Genomic DNA, 24248 nt, shown 5'->3' on the forward strand with positions numbered 1-24248 from the left:
CTCTATAGCAAATGAACCGAATAGACATGTATCTGGACAGGACTAATGTTTATTGTCTCCGCCGTAGGTGGAGAGTATGTTTTCGCTTCGTCCCGCCGTGTGTGAGCAAACATTGTTAGCCAAGCTAACATTGGTCAAGCTCCACGTGACACGTGTCAATATGTTGACACCAATGCCTTTGATTGGCTAGAGGAACGCATGACGAAATACAATCCTATAAATAGGTGTGTCACTTCAAAAAGCTGTTTACATTTTTGAAGTGAGGTAAGACAGGATCAATCAGTCTTGAGAACACCTAACATTGGTCAAGCAAAGCCGCAGAAGGCCAAAGCTAAGAAAGCATACTCATCTACAACAGTAACACAGAAGAGGACCATAGAGTTGAATTGATCCCACAACAAGGCCGAAGTCTTAATACTGTAACAATTGGCCACCTTGATCAAATACATTATGTAGCACTAGAGAAAACTGACATAGATCAAACACACCAATCAACTGCTGAAACTGTTCAAGACAATGAAGATGAAGAAGACAGACAAGCATTTGAACAAACCAGTCAATTACGAGGACTCCCATATGACACATTGCTTCAAGAAGAACATTTTTTAGATGCAGACACTACATATTCAGTCGCCCCTATAGAACACCAAAAACCACGCACATTCTACCAAGACGACCCGTTCTACCAAGACGACCCGTGCTATTAAAATAGCACAGGTCTGCTGGCGGAGACTTGTGCTCCGAGGAGCACATTTTCTAGTTTATTTATGTATGACTGTGTTGTTAGCCGATATTGGAAGTGATGCATATAGAGCATGTTGATCTGCTTTTTTCAGTGAGCGACACCAGCTTAAGACAGAGTATCATAATGGCTTAATATTAAACTGAAATAGCCGTTCATTAGCTTTTGTAACCCTACCATGAAAATGTCTCTAAGTTTGCTTTTATGCTTGTCATTGTTAAAGATGGAGAAAATGAAGGCGTTGGGCTACGTTCCCCTACTACTTTGGGGCAAGATGAAAAAGGGTGGAAATTGGGGGGCAGAACTGTACTCCGCCCACAAGTTACCCAGAGAGGGAGAGGTGGTCCTTGATAAGGTTCTTCTCCTCTTTGAACACCTTTTGAAAGGTAGGTTGGAGCACAATATATATATTCATGACATTGGTCCTGTATTATGTCCAAATGGAGCAGATTTAAAACAATTTTTTTTTAAACATCTTAACTATACCTTTTTTCTTTGTTTTTGTGTTTTTGTGTTTTCAAAGCTTGCAATTTTACTGAAGGGAACAACATGCGGGAAGAGGTAGGAGAGAATGATGGAGGGGGGAGAGAGATGGGGGAAGATGCTACAGGAGATTTGGGAGATGAGGATGGAGAAGGGATGGCGGATGAAGGGGGGAGACAGATGGGGGAAGATGTGGAAGAAGATTCTGAGCGAGAAGGGATGGAGGATGGAGGGGAGAGAGAGATGGGGAAAGATGTAGAAGGAGATTCTGAGGGAGAAGGGATGGAGGATAGAGGGGTGAGACAGATGGGGGAAGTTGTGGTAGGAGATTCTGAGCGAGAAGGGATGGAGGATGGAGGGGAGAGAGAGATGGGGAAAGATGTAGAAGGAGATTCTGAGGGAGAAGGGATGGAGGATGTAGGGGTGAGACAGATGGGGGAAGTTGTGGTAGGAGATTCTGAGGGAGAAGGGATGGAGGATGGAGGGGGGAGACAGATGGGGGAAGTTGTGGTAGGAGATTCGGTTCGAGAAGGAATGGCTGGACATGAGGGCAAAGAGATGGTTATGGGGGAGACAGACAAGGACCAAGAAGAGATGGTGGAGGCAGAGGAAGTGAAGAAGAGGAAGAAGGGGGCGACTAAACGGTAAGCGCTGATACGGAATAGAAGATGCTGTTTACCAGTGCAAGGCTGTGCCAGTTAAAATACTCCTGTTCCTCTATAAAAATAAGTTTTAAAACTCATGCACCAGACCTGAAGGAGAGGGAAGGGACGTGGCGTTTAAGGAGGTCAGAGAACCTGGCTTGCGATGCTAAAAACCGCAGGCCTTTATTGCCATTTTACACTCTTTCTTTTCCTCCTCCATACAGAACGGCTCTGGTGACGGTGGCAGCCAAGAGGACCCGGACCAAAAAAGGAAACAGGAGGATGATGGTATGAATAACTGTTGTTATAAATATTTGTATAATTAAAGCTGCACTATGTAATTTTCCTCGTCTACCTGGATTCCTGTGCATGTGCTGCCATTTTTACCATTGAGCTAATATCGCCTGCCTGCTTGCTCAGGGGATAAATTGAATGTTGTGGTAACCTTACCACAAGACCTTATGGTAAATATTTGAGTCAGATCCTGTGTCTAGGTGAGATATGACCTTTGACACAATCTAAATGTCTCAATAGAATAGCAGGGAGACAAAATACAAACATCCCAATTGTATAAGTTATATTGTATTAACAATATCACCTTGCAGAGGCAAAGAGGGCCTATATTAGCCTTGGGTCCTAACGGGTCGGCCCGGACAGGAACCTGTCCTGGACCACAAAAGCTAACTAATGCCAGGTATTAGTTGGCACTTGGCAGTACGTTATATTAGTACAAATGAAGGAACTATGAGAGCAGACTCTATTGCTGAAAAGCTCCTGGGTCATAAGCTCTGTGCTCTGAGTCTGAACAGGAGTAATCCTCCATTACCTTGCACCATAGAGGGTGTCTCTGGAGCTGACAATATAGCAGAGCTGTGGAGGCAGCATTACGCTGCCCTATTTAATTGTGTAAAGAGTGACCCCTGTAAAGTGGACAACATTCATAGTATTGATGCTGTTAGAGTTACAGCCAATGAGGTTCAGCAAGCAATAGCACAGCTAGCTGGTAACGGTTCTTCTGGCCATGTGTTTTACTGGTGTCATAACACATGGTCTGCTGCCACACCATGTTATCTGTCACTTTGGTGCCAGTGATTAAGGACAAAGCTGGCAATCTGGGGAGTTTCCAAGTGAACGATTTCTCTAGCCAGTGTATTGTCCAAGGTCCTAGAAAGAACTTAATTAGATCTATTTTGTTCCTTTTCTGGTACCACAGACAATCAGTTTGGGTCCAAGGCAAAGCATGGTACTGATCTACTGTATGTATGTATCTATGCTCTGAAAGAAGGGGTTGATAAATATCGAAGCCAGAAGTCTCGCCAGCCCTATTTAATTTGTACATGAATAATCTTTCTGTTCAGTAAAACAGGTTGCATGATTGGAAACACCTTAGTGAACCATCTTATGTACGCGCACGATTTGGCTATACCTTCTCCTAGCAGTGCTGGGTTTCAACAGCTGCTACATATACGTTCTGACTATGGAGTAGCATTTGATGAGAATAACATTACTTTACAGTCATTTAGCAGACGCTTTTAACTAAAGCGACTTACAATAAGTGCATTCAACATAGGTAGTGAACAAAACTACTAATCACCAGAAGTCTTAAGTGCATTCTCTTATAAAACAAGCAAGTAATAGTATCCACAAGTTTCCTAGGCTGTCTGGGCATCACTTCCTGTCGATTTGATCCAATGAAATCCAATGATATCCAATGAAATCGACAGGAAGTGATGCCCTCACAGCCTAGGAAACTTGTGGATACCTAGCGCTAAGGTAAAATTGCAATATATCAGCTACCTACTTTCTGAAACAGATGGGACCAATAGGAGAATCAAATGAGCAAGTGCTAAAACAAATAAGTGTATCGAATAAACAAGAACCAATAAAACAAGAGCTTGTAGAATTAGTTGACAACAGGTAGGCAAGGCGAAGAGGAACTATAATGTCAAAAAGAGTGTTGTAATGATTTTCTGGACGAGAGGGGATAAGGAACTCTCAGGTCAAGTGTTATCTGTTTGTAGTATTGCAAAGTATCTGGTGCATATTATAACAGACCAACTGACTGATGATGATGATCTGTATAGGCAGCGCTGTATATAAGCTCAAGCTAACATGCTGGGGATGAAATTCTACTCATGTTAAATTGATGTGAAGGTAAACTCTTCAGAGCATACTGTACTCCCCTGTATACCGCCCGGCCTGTTGGGTTAAGTTCAGGAAGGCAAGCATGTATAAGCTTTTGGTTGCTTATAATGATTGCGTATGTATACTTTGGAGAAAACCAAGATGGTGCATTGTTGTTCTGCAATTCTATTATTATGCTGCTGTCTAACCCCAGCCTCAGTGTTATCAGGTATCGGTCAACATTTTGGAAACACTGGTACGATTGTCTCTTGTAATAGCTGATGTTTTTATGGTATAGGGATGTTCTTTCTTTCTGTATGTATGGTGTTTTTATGTTGTCTGTTTTTATTCGACCCCTGAGTCTACACAAATACAGTTAATTGATTATACAGATTGGACAAAATTACATTGTATTCATTAAAAGAAAGTTAAAATGTGATCATTTTTATTTTCAGATTGCCAGTATCACCAGAACCCGATGGCGCCATTTCCCATTGAGTCGGTGGAACCGAAGACCCGTACAAGAAAAGTTAGTATGCAGTGTATATGAACTGGTTACAATGTTGCCTTTTGCCTGAAATGTGAATTATTTTCTGTTTGAGCTCTGATTATAAACAAAACCTGTGACAATTTGGTTATATGTTGACAGGATTTTAGAAGCTGTTAGTAATTATTTAATCAAAATAAAAGTTTGATTATTTGTCCCCTTTTCCTTCTTCCCAAGGGCCAGATGCAGTCCCGGGTACATTGGGCCCCATGCCCTGAATGGTAACTTTTTTTCTCTGACTTATAAGCTTTGCTGAAAGGGACATTTCACCTTAATTAAGAAGCATGTGCTTTAACATTCATGTTTTATCTATGTTTTCTGTAATAAGCATCTTACAAAGTGACTATAATTTTGATGAGATAGGTTGGTTAGAAATGGCTTATTTCAAATGGGTTATGGGCAAGGCAGTTTTATATGTATAGCACATTTCAACAAGGCAATTTAATGTGCTTTGCACACATCAACAAGCAAAGGAAAAAAACTTAAAATAAAAATAACATAACCGAGCAGAAGAAAGTAACAGAAAATAACGTCAATCAAAGAGGGAGGCAAACAGAAAGGTCTTTAGTTGTGTTTTAAAAAGACATAAGAGTGGCAGCAGACCAGCAGTTTTCTGGGAGTTTGTTCCAGAGATGTGGTGCATAAAAACTAAGTAATGCTTCCCCACGTTTATTTTTGGGACAGAAAGCAGACCTTTCCTATCCTGGTAAACTATCCTGGTCGCATCAATTCATACAGCGTCTGTCAATCACAGGGCCCTGAGCGCAAACGCCGATTGGCTCTTCCACTTTTTGGCGACGGCAAAACACGGCTTGGGGCCAGACCGGTCTACATAAGACATATGAAAATGTGAATTCACGTGAGCGGGATGGTTTACCAGGCTAGACCTTTCCAAGATGACCTGAGAGGTCTGGGTGATTCATGATATTGTACAAGATCAGAAATGTTTTTTGGCCCTATAGCATTGAAAGCTTTATAGACTAACAGTAGTATTTTGAAATCAATTCAATTCAAATCTAGGGAGCCACTGTAAGGATTTAAGAACTGGAGTGATATGCTACACTTCCTTGGCATTAGTAAGGACTATCATCTGTTTTTATTTCAGCAAGAAAACATTTCCGCCACAGTGGATCCTGACCGAAAACGTCCAGCTGAAGGTGACAGAGAACGGCGTGGATTGAGTTTTTTTTCTTGGTATTTTTTTGTACAAATAAAGTATTTGATTATAAATCACTGTTTCATTCATTCATTCATTTGCTCAGTAGGGCTAAGTGTTGCCACGGAACTCAAGACATGCATGAAATAATCAACACTGGTATCAATAAACCTATGTACAGAAACCATAGATTTTCTTTGAAAGTGATGTGTTGAGGCTCTGATGTAGATGGGATATAAACAACCGTAACTCATTGTAGTAGACTGTTGATGTCCATATTGCACTTTTTGCTTTTCTCTTCAGCAAGTACTACAGCAGATAACCAGAAGCGTGGGCACCTCAATGTTATATTGGTTATTTTTTCCTCGAAGAATGCTAAATAATATTATTTGAGAAATGGTAAGAAGTAAATGCATGATTTGAACAGTTGACATATAAGGTGTAATGTTTCCACAATTTAAAGTAATTGCTTCAAAGTCTGTGGATAGCCAGTCATATGGGGAATAGACAAGTTGAAAGCTTAATTTAGGTCTGATAATGGACACTTGCTATCCATAATGCATCATGTCTATGATGCATTATAAACATACTTATAATGTATTATAATCTGTATTCTAACTGTATAATTGTAGGTAAGAAGTCATTAATGCTCATAATGCTTTATAAGAATAATCATAATACACTATAAAGCATTCTATAATGACTTATACGGTCAACTATTATAATTTTGTCTAATGTTTTAAAGCAACAAATGACCACTTTGAGCGACTTATGACAGTATAATATATTTTAACAGTGATTAAAATGCATTTTAGTGGTGATTATAAAGTATTATAAAATGATTATAATGTCTTAGAACTATCAAAATGAACATAGAAAGTGTCATTAAAAACTGGTTTGTAATGTATTATGATTTCATTATGACTACTTATGATTGCTTATAACTGTAATTATACAGTGTTATATGCATATAACAGTGCATTTATACTTGACCTTTTCACTCATGATTATCATTATAAGGAATTATGACTATGAGCTCTTATAACTAATTATACAGTGTTATAAGCAGACTATAATGTATTATAACTATGTTTATACGGTATTATAGACATTGTATGCATAGCAAGTGTTAGCCTGCAGGTTGCAGACCCCTGGGTTAGGCCTATACAGTGGCCAAATATGTTCAATATATTGATTTTTGCCGTATACACAGTCATAGAATTCAATTAAAACAATAGACCCAGTGTTGTCAGTGAATGCAAAATGGATGCACCCGCGCCGTCACGCTCCCAAGTGCGTATGAAGAGAGTGTTCTCTGTGTCAGAGAAACCAGAGACCCTGCCGTCACCTGTTGCCATGTTGCAAATCCCCAGTATAACTTATAAGTAGTGTTGTCAGTGAATGCAAAACGGATGCACCCACGCCGTTGCGCTCCCAAGTGCGCATCAAGAGAGCGTTTGCTGTGTCAGAGCAGCCAGGCAGGAAGAGATGCAGGAAAGACGTTCTGACTGATCTGACGCCAGATGAAGCAGGGACCCCTAGCTGAGAGATGAAGCAGGGACCCCTTAGCTGAGACAGATGAAGCAGGGACCCCTAGCTGAGAGATGAAGCAGGGACCCCTTAGCCGAGACAGATGAAGCAGGGACCCCTTAGCTGAGACAGATGAAGCAGGGACCCCTTAGCTGAGAGAGAGATGAAGCAGGGACCCCTTAGCTGAGACAGATGAAGCAGGGACCCCTTAGCTGAGACAGATGAAGCAGGGACCCCTTAGCTGAGACAGATGAAGCAGGGACCCCTTAGCTGAGAGAGAGATGAAGCAGGGACCTCTTAGCTGAGACAGATGAAGCAGGGACCCCTTAGCTGAGACAGATGAAGCAGGGACCCCTTAGCTGAGACAGATGAAGCAGGGACCCCTTAGCTGAGAGATGAAGCAGGGACCCCTTAGCTGAGACAGATGAAGCAGGGACCCCTTAGCTGAGACAGATGAAGCAGGCACCCTTAGCTGAGAGATGAAGCAGGGACCCCTTAGCTGAGAGAGATGAAGCAGGGAATGTAATTCATCTTCATGAATGTAATTACTTTACTTAAAACACCCAATGACCACTTATGATTGATAATCACACAATAACAAGGATTATAATACATTCTAACGCTGTTACAATGCATTACAACTATGACAATTCTAATACACTTAGCAATACTTGGAGAAACAAATGGGTGTCCAGCAATATGATACTTGACCTTGTGTAATTATAACATAGAAAAAAGAAAAAAGAAGAGAAAAACAGGTAAGATCAACAATATTTACATTTAAACATCTGAGTGTTTATCCAAACACATAAGTATGTTTTCATTATACACGTATGTTTATACACACATCTATAAACATGTGTTTATATATACCATCATGCTGAATAACATTCTTAGAAATTTTGAATAAACTGTATACAGTACGTTGTTCCTGAATAGTATACATATTTTGGACCATATACCTCAACATTGATATTGCGTAGGATTTTTTTCTCCAAATAGCTATTCCATATGGTAGATCCCTACCATGTGTTTCCCTATCGATGTCACTAAAATCTATAGTACAGACATCTCAAAACAAACTGATAAGACTACTACTAAACCCTCAACACCAACTCACTTTGCAATGATGGGATGGCTCATGGTAGAAGACGGTACAGCAACTTGCAATGGGCCTTGTTTTAGAACAGTGGTTTTCAACCAGTAGTCCTTGAGGGGTCCCCAGCAAAGGGTGTTAATACATTTTCACCCCTTTATCCATATTGTAACCATTGGCTATTAAAAAATAGCAGATTTACAAGCTCACAGCGCATCACTTGGTGCGGCGCTGCAAGCTTGTAGATCTGCTATTTTTGAACATTTTCGAATCTTGAAATTGTTTGAAGAATTTTTATCACAAATCTTCTCTTCTGGGGGTCCCTGGCACAAAAAAAAAATCAGATGGGGGTCCGTGGCCAAATGTATATCAATTTAGGGGTCCTTGCCATGAAAAAGGTTGAAAACCACTGTTTTAGAAGATAATTATAAAGGAATGAAAGCAACAGTTTCACACAAATCATGATGACATAAGTGACAGACAGATACACATTTGAAATATTTATTTATGTCCACATAAGCAGGTGTACAAAGGACAGAAACGCTGCCAGTGCAGTCAGACAAAGTGTTACAAAGTGCATGTAAGGCAGAGCATTGTTACTGTACATACAAAACAAAAGATGGCATACTTGTCGGACAACAATCATGGGTAAAGGAAACAATGCCTCCACCAAATTGAGCAGCTTCCTATTATCGCTGATATTGAGCAGTACCTTGCTAATTGTTTAGCCCTCCTTTTGGAGAGGCCGGCCATTTGGAGGCCCCTCACAACCAAGTTGTGCACGTGGCCTAGACTACCAAAGATACAAAAAACACAAGTTTACATCTGTAGCCTAGCTGAGAGATGGTCTGCTCTAGTTGATGATATTTTAGCACTTAGGTTAGGAGGGCTTCCTATAAAGCTGTTATCAAAAGTACAGCCAACCTCGAGAATGAACACCTCCCTATGGTTTTCATTAACAACAATGACATCAGGGGTGTTAGCTGAAATGTTAGAGAACACAGAATCATCATTACACAGGTTAAACATGCTTGGCTTCACAGTAGAATGCTTATACAGCATGATATACACACTACTATACAGAACGTCATACAATCAGCTTACAGGTTACTGGTATGAAGAGTGAAAAATATGTACAAGAGAAGAAAACAGGGGCAGGGGCCATTTTTGAATTGCAGCCTCCTGAAGGTGTATCTTTAGGGCAGTTTTGAAAGTGAGTAGGGTTTTACACTCCTTTACTCCTTTTGGTAGGGCATTCCACATTTTTGATGAATAGCATGAGAACGAGTTCATTCCCTTTGTTGAGGCAAATCTGGGTTGAACATGATTCGTGGAGCTGCCTCTGGTGATATGATCGTGGACTTCATTAACGTTCTGGAAGTATTTTGACAAATACAGGGGGATCACAATGTTGTGGTGTATCTTGAAGACCAGGCCCATAGCAAGTTGCTGTACTCTGTCCTCAACCCTAAGCCAGCCAATCCAAGCAAAATGAGCAGGGGTTAGATGGGTTTTGTGATTGAGGCCAAGAAGTAGCCTTACTAGTTTGTTTTGGGTGATATTTTGTTGTTATACCATGAGGTGCATGCATAATCGTAATAACCTTGTGTGAGGGCCCCTGCAAGAATCTTCAGAGTATTCTTACTGACTAGACGTCCAATCCTATAAAAAAAGCGTATTCTTTGGTTGACCTTTTTGATCACTCTTTCGGCGTTTTTGTTACCGGAGAGGTTTGCCTCCAAGATGGAACCCAGGTAGGTAATTTCCTCCTTTCTTGTGATAACATCATCGCCCACTTTGATCGTGAAACTCTCAGCCTTGCTAAGGTTAGAACTGGACCCAAAGAGGATGGATTCAGTTTTACCCAGGTGTAATGATAGTTTGTTGTCGGAGAGCCAGATTCAGATCTTGTTGAGTTCAGAACTGAGAGTTTTCTCAACCTGCAGCCTGTCCGAGATCAGCAGAGCCGAGTCATCTGCGAACAGGAACAGTTTGCAGTCGCAAGCTGAAGACATATCGTTCACATATATCAGGAACAGTAAAGGTCCTAGTATACCTCCTTGCGGAACACCACAAGTCACTGGGAAGGGAGGGGACTGGAGGGGACTGAGAGACGGGCATTAACACCAGAGGGAACAAATTCACAGGGAAGCTGTGTCATCATCATCGTCCTCGTCCGAGCTGTCTTGTTGCCACTGCCAGTCTCTTTCCTCCTCCATCTCCTGTTCCAACAACCTTGGACTTGGCTCCAGAATGGCCTTGTAAGCTCTCCCTGCAGTCTGCTGCTGGTGTTTAAGGTCCTCAAATCTTTTCTTCAGCAGACTGATGAGGCCCCTGGAACCCTCCTCTGTCAATCCACTTGGAAAAGCTAGAATGTATACACAAGAATAGAAATAAGAATAAGGAAGCGTAATGGAATGAAGTTCACACTAAACATTTTATTTTCTGACAGTATAGATCTTAAATACATAGACAATTTACATTACATTACAGTCATTTAGCAGACGCTTTGATCCAAAGCGACTTACAATAAGTGCATTCAACATAGGTAGGGAACGAAACTACTAATCACCAGAAGTCTTAAGTGCATTTCCTGCAAAAACAAGCAACCAACAAGAGTATACCTAGCGCTAAGGTAAAAGTGCAATATATCAGCTACCTACTTTCTTAAACAGATGAGACAAAATAGCAAAATCAAATGAGCACGAGCTAAAACAAATAAGTGTATCGACTAAACAAGATCCAATAAAACAATACAAAAATAAAACAAGAGTTCGTACAACTAGTTAACAACAAGTAGGCCAGGCAAAGAGGAAGGGCAGTGTTTCCTGAAGAGGTGGGTTTCACAAATAGTGTCAATCTATATCTATAAGCATACAATATTTGCAGGTAATTTTGCCTTTGTTATTGACCAAATACCAACATGATAGCCATCACTTGACAATTGCATAATAAAGCCAGATTGAGTTACACTTACTTCTTGTCTGTGTGCCCATCTGTGCTTGGACCTTTGCTACAGAGTCCTTGAGGAACCCACAGTGCTGCATCATCTCCTTCACCAGAATCAGCTTTTCTTCGGCCAGACGTGATCCAAGCATCACCAGGTCAAAGATCTGCTTCTTGGTGAGAATGTCAACAGCATCTGTGAAGGAATGACAACATTAATAATGAAAACATTTAAAGATTAATTATAAATACATACAGAAAGTTACATCTCAAACAAGTCTAACAGAGATATTATTTCAACACCTGTGTTCTCTTCCTGCCAAGGCCATATCATGCTCTCTGCAGCTTTGTTGGACAGTTTCTGCACAACAGAGCTTATGTCCACAGGGCATGAACCAGGTTGTTGGTTGTATTTTTGGAGATCGTCCAGCAAACGTTTCTTCTCCTGGCCAATCTTCTGGCTGATCTTCTGCCTCCTTTTGTTGCGATCTATAAAAGAGTAGCATTACAAAAAGCTGTGATGAGATTTTGGGGCTCTGTCCAGTGAATGAATGAATGAATTTAATGTATTTGTTTTTATTATTTTACGAGCAACGTAGGTTTTGAATTGTTTGCAATTGAATTGCCGTGTTTACAGTGTTTTTTCACAAAGACAGTCTCTTAATGAACACAATCAACATACTGCAAGTGCCAGCTGAATAATTTATGCTTAAACTATACATACCATTCTGTCTGTAAATGTAGTGCTTCTTCTGGCAGATGCTCACAAAAAGCGACTCAATGGACAGCTGCAAAGCATGAAGTTCCACAGCACTGTCCGCTGCACTTCCTAAGAAAAAATAAATACATGTTCACACAGATTCTGATTATGGACTCATTGTCAACCATCAGATTTGGTCCCTGTGACTCCCTGACTAACCAACCAGCAAGCTCCTTCCGCATAACAGAGGTTGTTTATGCTGATGAGTTTGCAAAAAAACAAAAAAGGACAAAAATATCCAGTCTTGATAAACAAAAGCACGTTGCTGTGTCACTATACCGTACCCGAGATGTTCCTTTTTTTTTAACAAGATGAAGTTTCAAATAAGAATTGAATACATTACATATCAATACAAGACAACACTCCCTGCCGAAAGGTGCCGCCCCAGCACGTAGGAATAAGTGTAGTGACAAATATCACCCTCCCCGCGGCTTCCCTCCCTTGAACACGGATCAATTGTGTTCGTATAGACGCTCGACACGGTGGATTCGAACCCACAACATCTGCGGTGGTGGGCAGGCACTTTACCACTGCGTCACCCTAGCGCCCAGTGAACTGGATCTCAATGGACACACTTATGACTTAATTACAGTACCCATCCCCGCACCATAACATATATAGGCTACAGCTATATGCATTACAGCCAAATAGAATTTTTTTTAAAGAAATGTACCGGTACTGGCCCACTGCTTGACATCAACAACCCACTGATTGAGCATGTCATCGCTGCAATGCAACTGCTCCTGCAACTTCTTGAGGTTCTCCGTTACCTCCACAGTCTTCTCTAGAGTCTGCAAAATTGCAACACAGAACACCGTAATTTAAAAATGTGTTCACAAAATAGGATTTGAAGTTCAATCATAATCAGAGTTACACATGTAACTGCTTGAAATAGTTAACACTTTTTCAATACATGTACATACCTTTTTGTATCTGGAAGACAAAGCAATGTGTAGGCCATTCTGTTTACGGTGATTCCACCCCATTGCATGGACAGTAAGCATGTCAGTTCTTACTGTAAAGAACACAAATGCAAATTAAAATGTTGAAAATGTTTTATGTGTACATGTACCTTTGCAGGCTAGCAGGGGGTTAAATAAGCTTACAAACCTGACTTTGTCATATACTTTGTGGTCAGGGCACATCTGGAGAGGAAACTGTTGACCTGCTCGACTTCTTCACCGAGTGTGGACAGCATGATCAATATTGATGCATAGCCTGAAGTCACTTGGGTTATGCTTTGGGTCAGTTCAGACCGTTGTTGTGTGGCTAATAATGTCATTCATTGTGACAATTTAAATTAGTAATTTACGTAACGAAAATGTCGAACAACAAGCAGTAAGAAGCGTCACCTCGCATTTGGTATTGTGTGCTTTGGCATGCATCACAGACAAGCAAGGTCTCATTTGCTGAAGGGGTCGAAGATGGCTCAGTTTCTCCGACACCTTCTCCAGGTATGGCACGTATCGGCAGGTCACATCCATGGCTAAGAATGTAGCCCTCTGGAAGGCTTTTTGGAGAAACATCGGATATGCGAAGATTTCGCCTCTATACATATTTAGACCTTTTGGGGGAAACAATTATTAGGGAGCATATTACACAATGAAGGGGCTTTAGATTATCATCTATGATTTCTCTATTCAATTCATCAAGACTACATCAATACTAATACCAACCTCTGAGAAGGATTCCATGTCTACAAACTGCTATTTCAACACCTTCTTCATCCAACTTGTTGGTCTGCTTGGATGTCTCTCTTGCGGCTCTCCAGTGAGAATCCCCACACATCGCTTTTCCTGCAGTCTACCAAAGTACATAGTTGGAACATATTAGTAGTTGATTCAAGACAATAGATAGCAGGGCTGTATACTCAAACATAAATATTACAATCAAGACTCTTTATTGGCTGAACCATCTTTCACTTGTTTAAAACTTACACTCTTTACAACTCCTCGGACCTCCTCAACAAAAGTGGACACCTCAGAGTCTTTTGCCAAGAACAGTCCATCAAAGAACCCTGGCTCTTCACTCCTACAAAAAAATGTGTGTGTCAAAACAAGGTCACAAAGATTAGAGATATTATATTCAACAGCTGAAGTATCAGATTAGAAAATTACAATAGTATTACGATAATGTTAATAGGAAGGACATAACGACAAACTAACTGGTTTGTTTTCTGGAACCTGTAGAGTTTTCTGTTGCCATCAACTGAAACAGCCACCATTTCAGGGCAACAGGCTGGACAGACAAAGTGTTCCTTTATCTGAAGCTGGTTCTCAACAGAGTTGCAGTACATGTACTGCAGAAAGCCCTTCTGAAAAGAATCTGCATTCACTTTGCCAGTCTGAAAGAAATACATAAAAATCAAATGAGATAACAATCAGTTTAAATGTCTAACGACATGATCAAACTAATTACTCACTCTTCCAAAATGCTTAGTTCTCTGGTCCAACATTGCTGTGAAGGCTTGTCTAGACATTCCTGGAGCTGCTGTCTTCATCGATTCAAAGGAATGGAAGATGTCTTGATCGAACAGTGTCTGTGTTGGTTTTTGCATGGTTGCAGGCCAGTAGCCACTTCTTATAAAGTCCCTGACTTCTGGAGACCACTGCTTACTGCACTGTTTGCATTCTAGCACCGGAATGTGAAGATCATAACGGCCTGAGAGTACATGAGAGACATAAGTAACAAGGAACTAAAGTAATGTATTTTAAACACATACCATTCTGTATCCATACTGTGTGTGTATCTACATAGATAATTAAATTCCTACCATTTATGCAAACCAGTATGATGGATCTACCAGCAGAGATTGCAACGTCAAATGTGTCACAGGTGCATATCTTTGCAGGAAAGGCTGTTGGCAGCAAACAATCTGAAAGGGCAAAGGACAATCAGGATGAAAAGTGTGGGTTGTGTGAAGGTACGTGGATAACAGGTTTTAATAGGAGACAATGTTGTCTGTTAATTTAAAGAGACACAAACCTTGTTCACATATGGTGTATTTACCATCACTGAGTTTCACTGACTCTGTTGGAGGAATGTATTTATAATAACCACACATGGTGGTTTGCCTATTGTGCAGAGTGTGGCGTTGGTGTACCAAACGATCACACTCTACACAAAAGTTCTCTGATGGCATACATTCCCCACAACGGATGACAGCTTCTTTCAAGTGACAGTGTTGACACGTCATATGCACAATGCTCTCCGCTGACAGCAAGTTGTCCACATTATCTTCTCTAGCCCGTTGCCAACCTAGTTGAACCGCCTTCTGCCTTTGACTCCAAGTTATCAAAGAGGACGATGTTGGCAGCTCAGCACAATCCTGCACATCAGTGCATGCAGAGTCCTGTAGAAACTCCTCGAGCCTCTGCATATTAAAATCTTTAGGGAGAGAAAAACAGGAAAAACACAAACATACCTTTATTTGCAACATCAGCGCCAGCGTCAGCTGGGATGAAAATCAGCATCTCCAAATCTGAGGCCATGGTTCTCAGCAGGAAACCGGTGGATTGTGCAGTCCGGGTAGGGAATGAGGCTTTGCCCCAGGTGAAGGAGTTTAAGTATCTCGGGGTCTTGTTCACGAGTGAGGGGAGGACGGAGCAGGAGATCAGCCGGAGAATCGGAGCAGCAGGAGCGGTATTGCAGTCGCTGTACCGCACTGTGGTGACGAAAAGAGAGCTGAGCCAGAAGGCAAAGCTCTCGGTCTTCCGAGCAATCTTCGTTCCTACTCTCACCTATGGTCATGAAGTGTGGGTCATGACCGAAAGAATAAGGTCGCGGGTACAAGCGGCCGAAATGAGTTTTCTCAGACGGGTGGCTGGCATCTCCCTTAGAGATAGGGTGAGAAGTTCGGTCACCCGGGAGAGACTCGGAGTAGAGTCGCTGCTCCTTCGCTTGGAAAGGAGCCAGCTTAGGTGGTTCGGGCATCTAGTACGGATGCCTCCCGAGCGTCTCCCTAGGGAGGTCCTCGCTGCACGTTCCACTGGGAGGAGACCCCGGGGCAGACCAAGGACCAGATGGGCGGATTACATCTCCACACTGGCCTGGGAACGCCTCGGGATCCCCCAGGAGGAAGTTGCTAATGTTGCTCAGGAGAGGAAGGTCTGGAGCTCTCTGCTGGAACTGTTGCCCCCGCGACCCGACTCCGGATAAGCGGTTGAAGATGGATGGATGGATGGATCAGCGCCAGTCTTCTTTTGAGGAGTGTATTTTAAGTAGTTTTTACACTTACCAGGTTCTTGGCAGCTGAGACTTGGTGAGGAGACAGATGATGTAGATGGACCAACTGTTTGGAAGTAAAAATAGCAAACCACATTACACCAAATATTAGCCAGCATAAATATCACAACAAAAGCACAAACACTTAAAAATTATTACCCTATACCTACTCCAAATCAAACACCACTCTCCATGAATTAGTCCTTGCCATTAATTTTATGAGATAGAGACTAACCATTGGATGAGGCCTTTTTCCTACGTTTGCTGGTGCTGGGCTGGGCTGGGCTGGGCCGAACAAGCAACCCATCACTGTCTCTCTTTGACCAGGTCACCCGAGGGACAGGCGTCTTAGTTGTTGTTGTACCTGCACGTTGCTGGCTGGTAGCTCTCTATATGGACACGTCATGAAATGTATAGAAATAGGCATCAACTAACAGGAGTTAAATTATTTGCACATGTATGTACAACGAGAATGTAACTTACCTCGCTCTCAATTAATGCATCCCCGACCTCAGCAAGAGCTTCCAATTTGGCCTTGGACGACAAAGACTCGCTCTTTCGGCTGGTTGACATTTTACTGAAACAAAAGACAAGAAAAGTGTAAATTATTACATACCACACTAAAGTATTACTTCACAGTAACTATGTGTATAACTTCACAGTGCTGGCAATAATATGGACATAATTACCATATAACTACACCATATACTGTATTCCTAACTACTCTTCCAAGGTGGTGGATATAATGACTAAAAACATTACTGGTTCATCCTCCAGCAATCTGTATAGTAGAGTATGTTAATACAATATAAAAATATAAATTCTACAATTGGGGTGGTTGTATTTTGTCTCCAAGCTCTTCTATTGTGACATTTAGATGGTGTAAAAGGTCATGTCTCACCTAGACACAGTGAGACACAGGACCTGACACATTTTTGTACCTTATGTTCAGGATTCAATGTATCCCCTGGGCAAACAGGACGGCTCTATTCGTTCTACAATTGCACAGGAAACCAGGTTCAAATCTGGGGGAGAAGAGGAAAGTTACATAGTGCAGCTTTAACGTTAGATGGTATTGTTAGCACAGTCTGCAGAGCCAAACCACACTTCCCTTGCTTGTACCATATGGGGTGATGAGAGGTGCCATATAAACGCTCTTGAATAAATAATATCTTCAGTCTTGTCTGTAATATCACTTATTGTATTTTTGCACATAATGTACGTACATGATATGTGTATACCTTTTATTGCATATTTTTAGATATCGTTGCTGTTGGGTGGAAACCTTTTAGGTCCAAAACACTTCCTTTTTTAAAGTTGTTATATTAAAACATTTTAAAATACAGAAAATATCCACTCTACATGCTTAATCTGCTATTTACACAATGAAAATGAAATATGGAGATACAAGGTTTCTGCCCAAGAGCAACCATATTGATTGATGTACTTTATTTAGTAAGACATGAGAACAACAGTACATGGAAGTACAAATTCACAATACAAGGTCTACTAAACTGGAAGACTCATAAAGCACTAAGCTTGTTTAAAATGAGATCCCCACTCACAGAAATCATGATGACATATAAGAGACAGACAGATATGCACACTACTATACAGAATGTCATACAATCAGTTTACAGGTTACTGGTATGAAGAGTGAAAGATATGTACAAGAGGAGAAAAAAACAGGGAGGGGGGGGTAGGTTAAGACTTAGACAGGGGCCATTTTCGAATTGCAGCCTCCTGAAGGTGTATCTTTAGGGCAGTTATGAAAGTGAGTAGGGTTTTCCACTCCTTTACTCCTTTAGGGAGGGCATTCCACATTTTTGTTGTATAGCATGAGAACGAGTTCATTCCCTTTGTTGAGCCAAATCTAGGTTGCTAGCTTTAACATTAATCAGGGGTCTTCAACAGGGGGTCCGGGACCCCTAGGGGGTCCTCAGAGTTACTACAGGGGGACCGCGAAATCTCTGTGTGGTATGATTTTTCTTTCTTACATTAATCACTTGAACCCTAGCATCCCTATTCTGGGGAGAACTTAAGCCAAAAATAGCAGATCTACAAGCTCTGTGAGCTTGTAGATCTGCTATTTTTGACACTGGGATATGTGTCGAGGGAAAATTTAATACAATATAGAGGGGGTCCCTGCTTCATATCTCTCTCAGCTAGGGGGTCCTTGGCCTGAAAACGTTGAAGACCCCTGCTCTACAGTCGTACAACATGTCGCACCAAGATTTGGTACTTATTAAAACAAATTGCACATTAAGAAAACAGGTAGCTTCTACTGCTAGGCCCACGTAAGCTAGCAGGCAGCTAATATGCTAAGCTAAGCTAACCTCATTCATATAAGCTGTACGAGGACAATGCAATGATTCCAAAACATCATGTAACGTGATGCAAAACAATTATAACACTGACACAACGAAATTAATTACATTGATACCGTGATTTCGTAACAAAAAGATATTTTAATCTTACCTACGTGTAACGCAATAAAGAGCAAGAAGCGACCTCTGGAGGCGTTGACGATACTGCTTCCGGTTCATTGAAAACCGGATCCTCTTCTCTGACGCGTTAGTCAACTTTATTAGATTAACTTTTTTTTTTTTTTTATCAATAAGAGCCTACAACGCATTGCCACAAATGATATGATAATTCATAAATACATGCAATGGCCTGACCACCACCAGATTTCGGTTTACCAGACCAGAGCTAAAGAAAGTGAAAATGAAAATAATATTTTTGGTTGATATTAATAATTATTATTATTAGAATACAATACACACGATGTAGTTCAAAGTTCAGTTTACACATTTTAAAATGAACTAGAAAATTGCAGATCTACAAGCTTATTGTCAGCTTGTAGATCTGCTATTTTTAAATGGCTGAAATGTATGCTGAAGTGGTTAATGTATGTTCTATAATAATAATAATAATCCAAATCTACAAAGTAACTTGTAGTTTTAACAGTATAATATTTTTATATATATATTAGTATAATATAATATATATAAAAGTATAATATTTGCTTCTGACATGTAGTGGAGTAGAAGTAAAAGTACTGAAAATTGGAAATACTCCAAAAAAGTATAACAAATACCTCAAAATTGAACTTAAGTAGTACTTATGTACAATTTTGGTCTAACAATTTTGGTAAGACCACATGGCTAATTTGCATACGCGCTATTGAAGTTAATGGAGGGGATACTGGGTCTCCCATGCACGGAGTTTCTAGTAAATAAACGGGTTTTTTTTGGTGAATCCGTGCTATTTTTTATAACCCCCGCAGTTTACCCTGTAATGTCACCAGTAAAGCCCGTAATTCTCAAAACATGCACAAATGCAAAATATAAGGTGCTTACCCGCTTACCCCAAATGTTATCTAGGTGTCCGGAGAATTTGTGCAATGTATAAATCCATATTTTTCAATCAAGAAGTGTTTTAATCCCGTCTGTGGCTGATTCTGAGACGGGGCGCATCCGGTGAAAGCCAAAATTACACTCAATGTAAACAGAAAGTAAACGAGGGGGGAAATGGCGTTCGGCCACAGACGGGATTAAAACACTTCTTTATTGAAAAACGTGGACTAATATATTGCACAAATACTTCGGACACCTAGTTAATATTTGGGGCAAGCTTATATTTTGCATTTGTGAGAGAGCGCCATTCACAAACGCTGTCAGGCTGCTTTGGAGCCTAGGTGCCCGGACCGCTACGCCAGCGATCCGGGCAAGGCGGTTGGGGGGGGGTTTCTAGTTGTATATTTACGGAATTGAAATCCGTGTTATTTCACCGTGATGGGGAGAGCGTAGCCCCCGCAGTTTGCCCTGCAATGTCACCAGTAAAGCCCGTAATTCTCCAAACATGTACAAATGTAAAATATAAGGTGCTTACCCGCTTGCCCCAAATGTTATCTAGGTGTCCGGAGAATTTGTGCAATGTATAAATCCATATTTTTTAATTAAAAGGAGTGTTTTAATCCCGTCTGTGGCCGATTCTGAGACGGGACGCATCCGGTGAAAGCCAAAATTACATTCAATGTAAACAGAAAGTCGAGGGGGGGAAATGGCGTTCGGCCACAGACGGGATTAGAACACTTCTTTATTGAAAAACGTGGACTAATATATTGCACAAATACTTCGGACACCTAGTTAATATTTGGGGCAAGCTTATATTTGGCATTTGTGAGAGAGCGCCGTTCACAAACGCTGTCAGGCTGCTTTGGAGCCTAGGTGCCCGGACCGCTACGCCAGCGGAATGGGGTTGGGGGGGTTTATAGTTGTGTATTTACGGAATTGAAATCTGTGTTATTTCACCGTGATGGGGAGAGCGTAAAGAGTCACGTGACTGTCTCCGCCTAGCATTGAAGTTAATGGAGGGGATAATGGGTCTCCTATGCACGGAGTTTCAGAGTTTCTAGTAATCTATGCACGGATTTTATTTGGTGAATCCGTGCTATATAAACGTGTTTGGGGGGAGACCGGGTTGGTTTTATCTATATGTTCTGACAGAAACAGAGCGTGAACTGGAGAAGATCAACCAGATACTGACAGAGAGAGACAAGAGACTAGAAGAGAAAGACCAACAACTGGCAGAAAGTAATACATTACTGGCAGAGAGAGACAAGAGACTAGAAGAGAAAGACCAACAACTGGCAGAAAGTAATACATTACTGGCAGAGAGAGACAAGAGACTAGAAGAGAAAGACCAACAACTGGCAGAAAGTAATAAACTACTGATAGAGAGAGACAAGAGACTAGAAGAGAAAGACCAACAATTGGCAGAAAGTAATAAACTACTGACAGAGAGAGACAAGAGACTAGAAGAGAAAGACCAACAACTGGCAGAAAGTAATAAACTACTGACAGAAAAAGACCAACAATTGTCAGAAAGTAATACATTACTGACAGAGAGAAACAAGAGCCTAGAAGAGAAAGATCAACTACTGGAGAAAAGAGAGAATGAACTGGAGAAGATCAACCAGAAACTGATGAAGAGAGACAAAAGCCTAACAGGAAAAGACCAGCAGACAGAGAGTAATAAACTGCAGGCAGAAATAGACCAGCTTACAAAAGGTTTAAAGTTTACATTACTGACAGAAAAAGAAAAACAACAGACAGAGAGAGACACAAGACTAAAAGAGAAAGACCAACTACAGACAGAAAAAGAGCAGCAACGGACAGAAAGTAATAGATTACTGACACAGAGAGCCAAAACACTAATAGAGAAAGACCAACAACGGAAACAGAGAGCTGAAGAGCTGAGGATGGAGGATCTCTGAAAACACACGTCTTGGTGAGAAATTGATTTTTTAAAACCTTGCCTATCGTTTGCTTGTTCAGTTGATGGTTCATCAAAATGTACAAATATCTGTCATTGCAGCTCAGCAGACCTGTGATCTGAAGACTGAAGTGGAGAAATTGAAGACAGGTCAGTAGGATGAGACTTGAGAGTAAAAGTCCGGAATTCTAAATTTACTTGAGTAAAAGTACAAAAGTATTGGTATCAAAATGTACTTAAAGTACCAAAAGTAAAAATACTAAAATGTTTGAAAATAGCAGATCTACAAGCTCACAACGCATTGAGATGCGACGCGTTGTGAGCTTGTAGATCGTCTAATTTCAAATAGCCTATGTATAAAATAGAACTAAAGTGTATGTTTTATAATATAATAATTTAGATTTGCAAAGTAACTAGGCACTAACTAAAGTTTTCAAATAATTGTTGGGGTAAAAGTACAATATTTGCCTCTGAGATGTAGTGGAGTAGAAGTAAAAGTATAGACAATTGGAAATACTCCAGTAAATACTCAGTTTTCATCGGGTCTGTTTATTTGATCTCTCCATCCCTCCCATCCACACGAAAATTCTCAAATAAAACATATCAATATAGGCAGGCACTTTACCACCGTGCCTACCTGAGCCATTGATTTCTTCTGATGTTTATTTGGAGGTGAATCATAGAAGTTGGTGAAATCACAATTTAGAGCCTTTTCACACCCCTGTTCTTGCCTGGAGTGTAAAAATGTACGATCTCTCTCTAAATATTATGAACTTCAATGTCTTATATAGGTATTATGTCACCTAATCACAATGGGCCTCGTTCACAAAGCTGTTTGTACATTTCCTATGTCTAGGTACAACAAAGACTACCAATATCACTATTTTGGATCCAGACACACTCCAGGAACTGTCTGCATATGAAGCTTACCTGTCCGGTCTGATGGATCGTCAGCAGTACATCAACCTGCAGGAACAGTATTGTGACTGGGAGGTGATAGGCTCTATGGGTCCCGATGGTGGGATATCTGCACTACAAGATCGTAAGAGTGGCAGGCAGTACCCCATCAAAAACGCCCTGAAGGACGGCAGGCTGACACAGCATGATGTGGAGAATTTCAAGGATGGCAAAATTAAGATTTCAGAGTTTTCACTGCTGGTTGCAGGAGACAATAAGAAGTACTTCTGTTAAATCAGTCCCACACCAACTATACTAAGGACATTGTGGAACCCGCTGACAAAGGAGAAGATCAACTACAAGTAAGCTATGAATCGCTCCAAAGTAGACCCATTGTCAGGCTTACTGATGATGCTACCTGCCTGCTCCAAATAGTCTGGTTACACTCCTACGTACAGTACAATAGATATTGAAGATACTAGAAGTGTTTTCTTCATGCATAGAGTATACAGGTCTCTGGGGTGATAAATATGATATCAGAAATACTTTATCAGATTAAAGGAATATTATGTTGTACATCAATGAATATATGTTTACGTTCAATGTAATAATGTTTTGACTCAGGACTCTATTGCAACGCTTACTAAAAAGGCTAAATGATTGTTGCTGAGTTGCTCTTGTTTACAAACTTGTCTGATGTGGGAAGATGATTTGTCGTCTAATGAAAACAAATTAACCAAAAAACTAAACAGAAAATGAAGACAAGTTTGTATTATTTTGTGTATCCATAATATTCTGTTTTATTGGAGATATTGGGGCATGGTGCAATGTTATTTACTTTATTAAATCCTTATTAAATCCTTATTGTATTATTCATGGGCTTAAGTTTGATACCAAATGAAGAAAAGTAACAAACATCATTAAAATTATGATCAATGTGCATACATCTTTCATTGCTATTGTCACAACAGTAGATAGATACTATATACTAGACCTATATTGATCCCTTGGGGGAAATTAATTTGTCATGGCAGTACTGCAGTTATGAAACACATAGGACAGAAAAAAGATACTGCTAGGAGTAACAGATATAACTTACTAGAAAAAGTGCTCCTCGGAGCACAGGTCTCCGCCATGTCAGGTAGGTTATTGTGGGCCAGCAAAGTTCGGAATTTGCTAATCAGGATGGTATATGAAAAATAGGACAGATCTGTCTTGATCACTTGACTATAGTGATAATGTGTACTGATTTGCGTGATGTTTGGACAAAAAAATGTGGGAATAATATTTAATGTTCAATTTAAATGTTTTGCCAAACATCTGCCTCCTGGTGGTGCTATGATAGGCCAATGTTAAAAGGGTGGCATTTGTTCCTCAACGTAGTGTGAATGTGCTTGCAAAGTTTCACCTCAATTGGACGCTGCGTTCCTGATTTGCGGCATTTTGTTGAAAACAGGCCACTCCTGCAAAAAAATTTAGCCAATCAGGATTGAATATGAAAAATCAAACAGATCCGTCTTGATCACATGACTATAGAGATCATGTGTACCGATTTGTGTGAAATTAGGATAGAATCTGAAGGAGTAATATTTTTTTATTTTTTTACATAAGTCGGCCTCCTGGTGGCGCTATAAAAGATAGATGTGAAAAATGCAGGGCAAAGGTTTTTCATTGGCCTCTAGGGAGTGCACAAAGTTTTACACAGATCGGTGCAGTTATAGGTAAAAACACGAATCGACCTGATATAGCGCCACCATGAGGTAGATTTTTTTTTTAAAAAGTGGCATTTCTTCCTCGGCCTAGTGGGAATGTGCGTGCA

At 40.6% G+C, this 24248-nt stretch overlaps 2 protein-coding genes across 3 annotated transcripts in view; both read left to right on the forward strand.

Moving 5' to 3' along the window:
• LOC308100264 (uncharacterized protein) overlaps positions 1-23400 on the forward strand; it is a 32735-nt gene extending 9335 nt beyond the window's left edge. For both annotated transcript variants that reach the window (XM_080449242.1, XM_080449241.1), the window contains exons 3-5: positions 20764-21547; positions 21635-21682; positions 22389-23400. In XM_080449242.1, the coding sequence (XP_080305368.1) occupies positions 20764-21533 (770 nt within the window). In that variant the 3' untranslated portion in view covers positions 21534-21547; positions 21635-21682; positions 22389-23400. The remainder of the gene's footprint in view (positions 1-20763; positions 21548-21634; positions 21683-22388) is intronic.
• Positions 1745-5770, forward strand: LOC308100123 (uncharacterized protein). Its single transcript, XM_080449027.1, has 5 exons — positions 1745-1869; positions 2094-2157; positions 4449-4522; positions 4718-4761; positions 5646-5770. The coding sequence occupies exons 1-5, from the start codon at positions 1760-1762 to the stop codon at positions 5675-5677; spliced, it is 324 nt and encodes a 107-aa protein (XP_080305153.1). The 5' UTR covers positions 1745-1759; the 3' UTR covers positions 5678-5770.
• Positions 23401-24248: the final 848 nt, after the last annotated feature.

The sequence above is a fragment of the Gymnoscopelus braueri genome, assembly GCF_963280865.1.
Source record: "Gymnoscopelus braueri genome assembly, chromosome: 14".
Lineage (NCBI taxonomy): Eukaryota > Metazoa > Chordata > Actinopteri > Myctophiformes > Myctophidae > Gymnoscopelus > Gymnoscopelus braueri.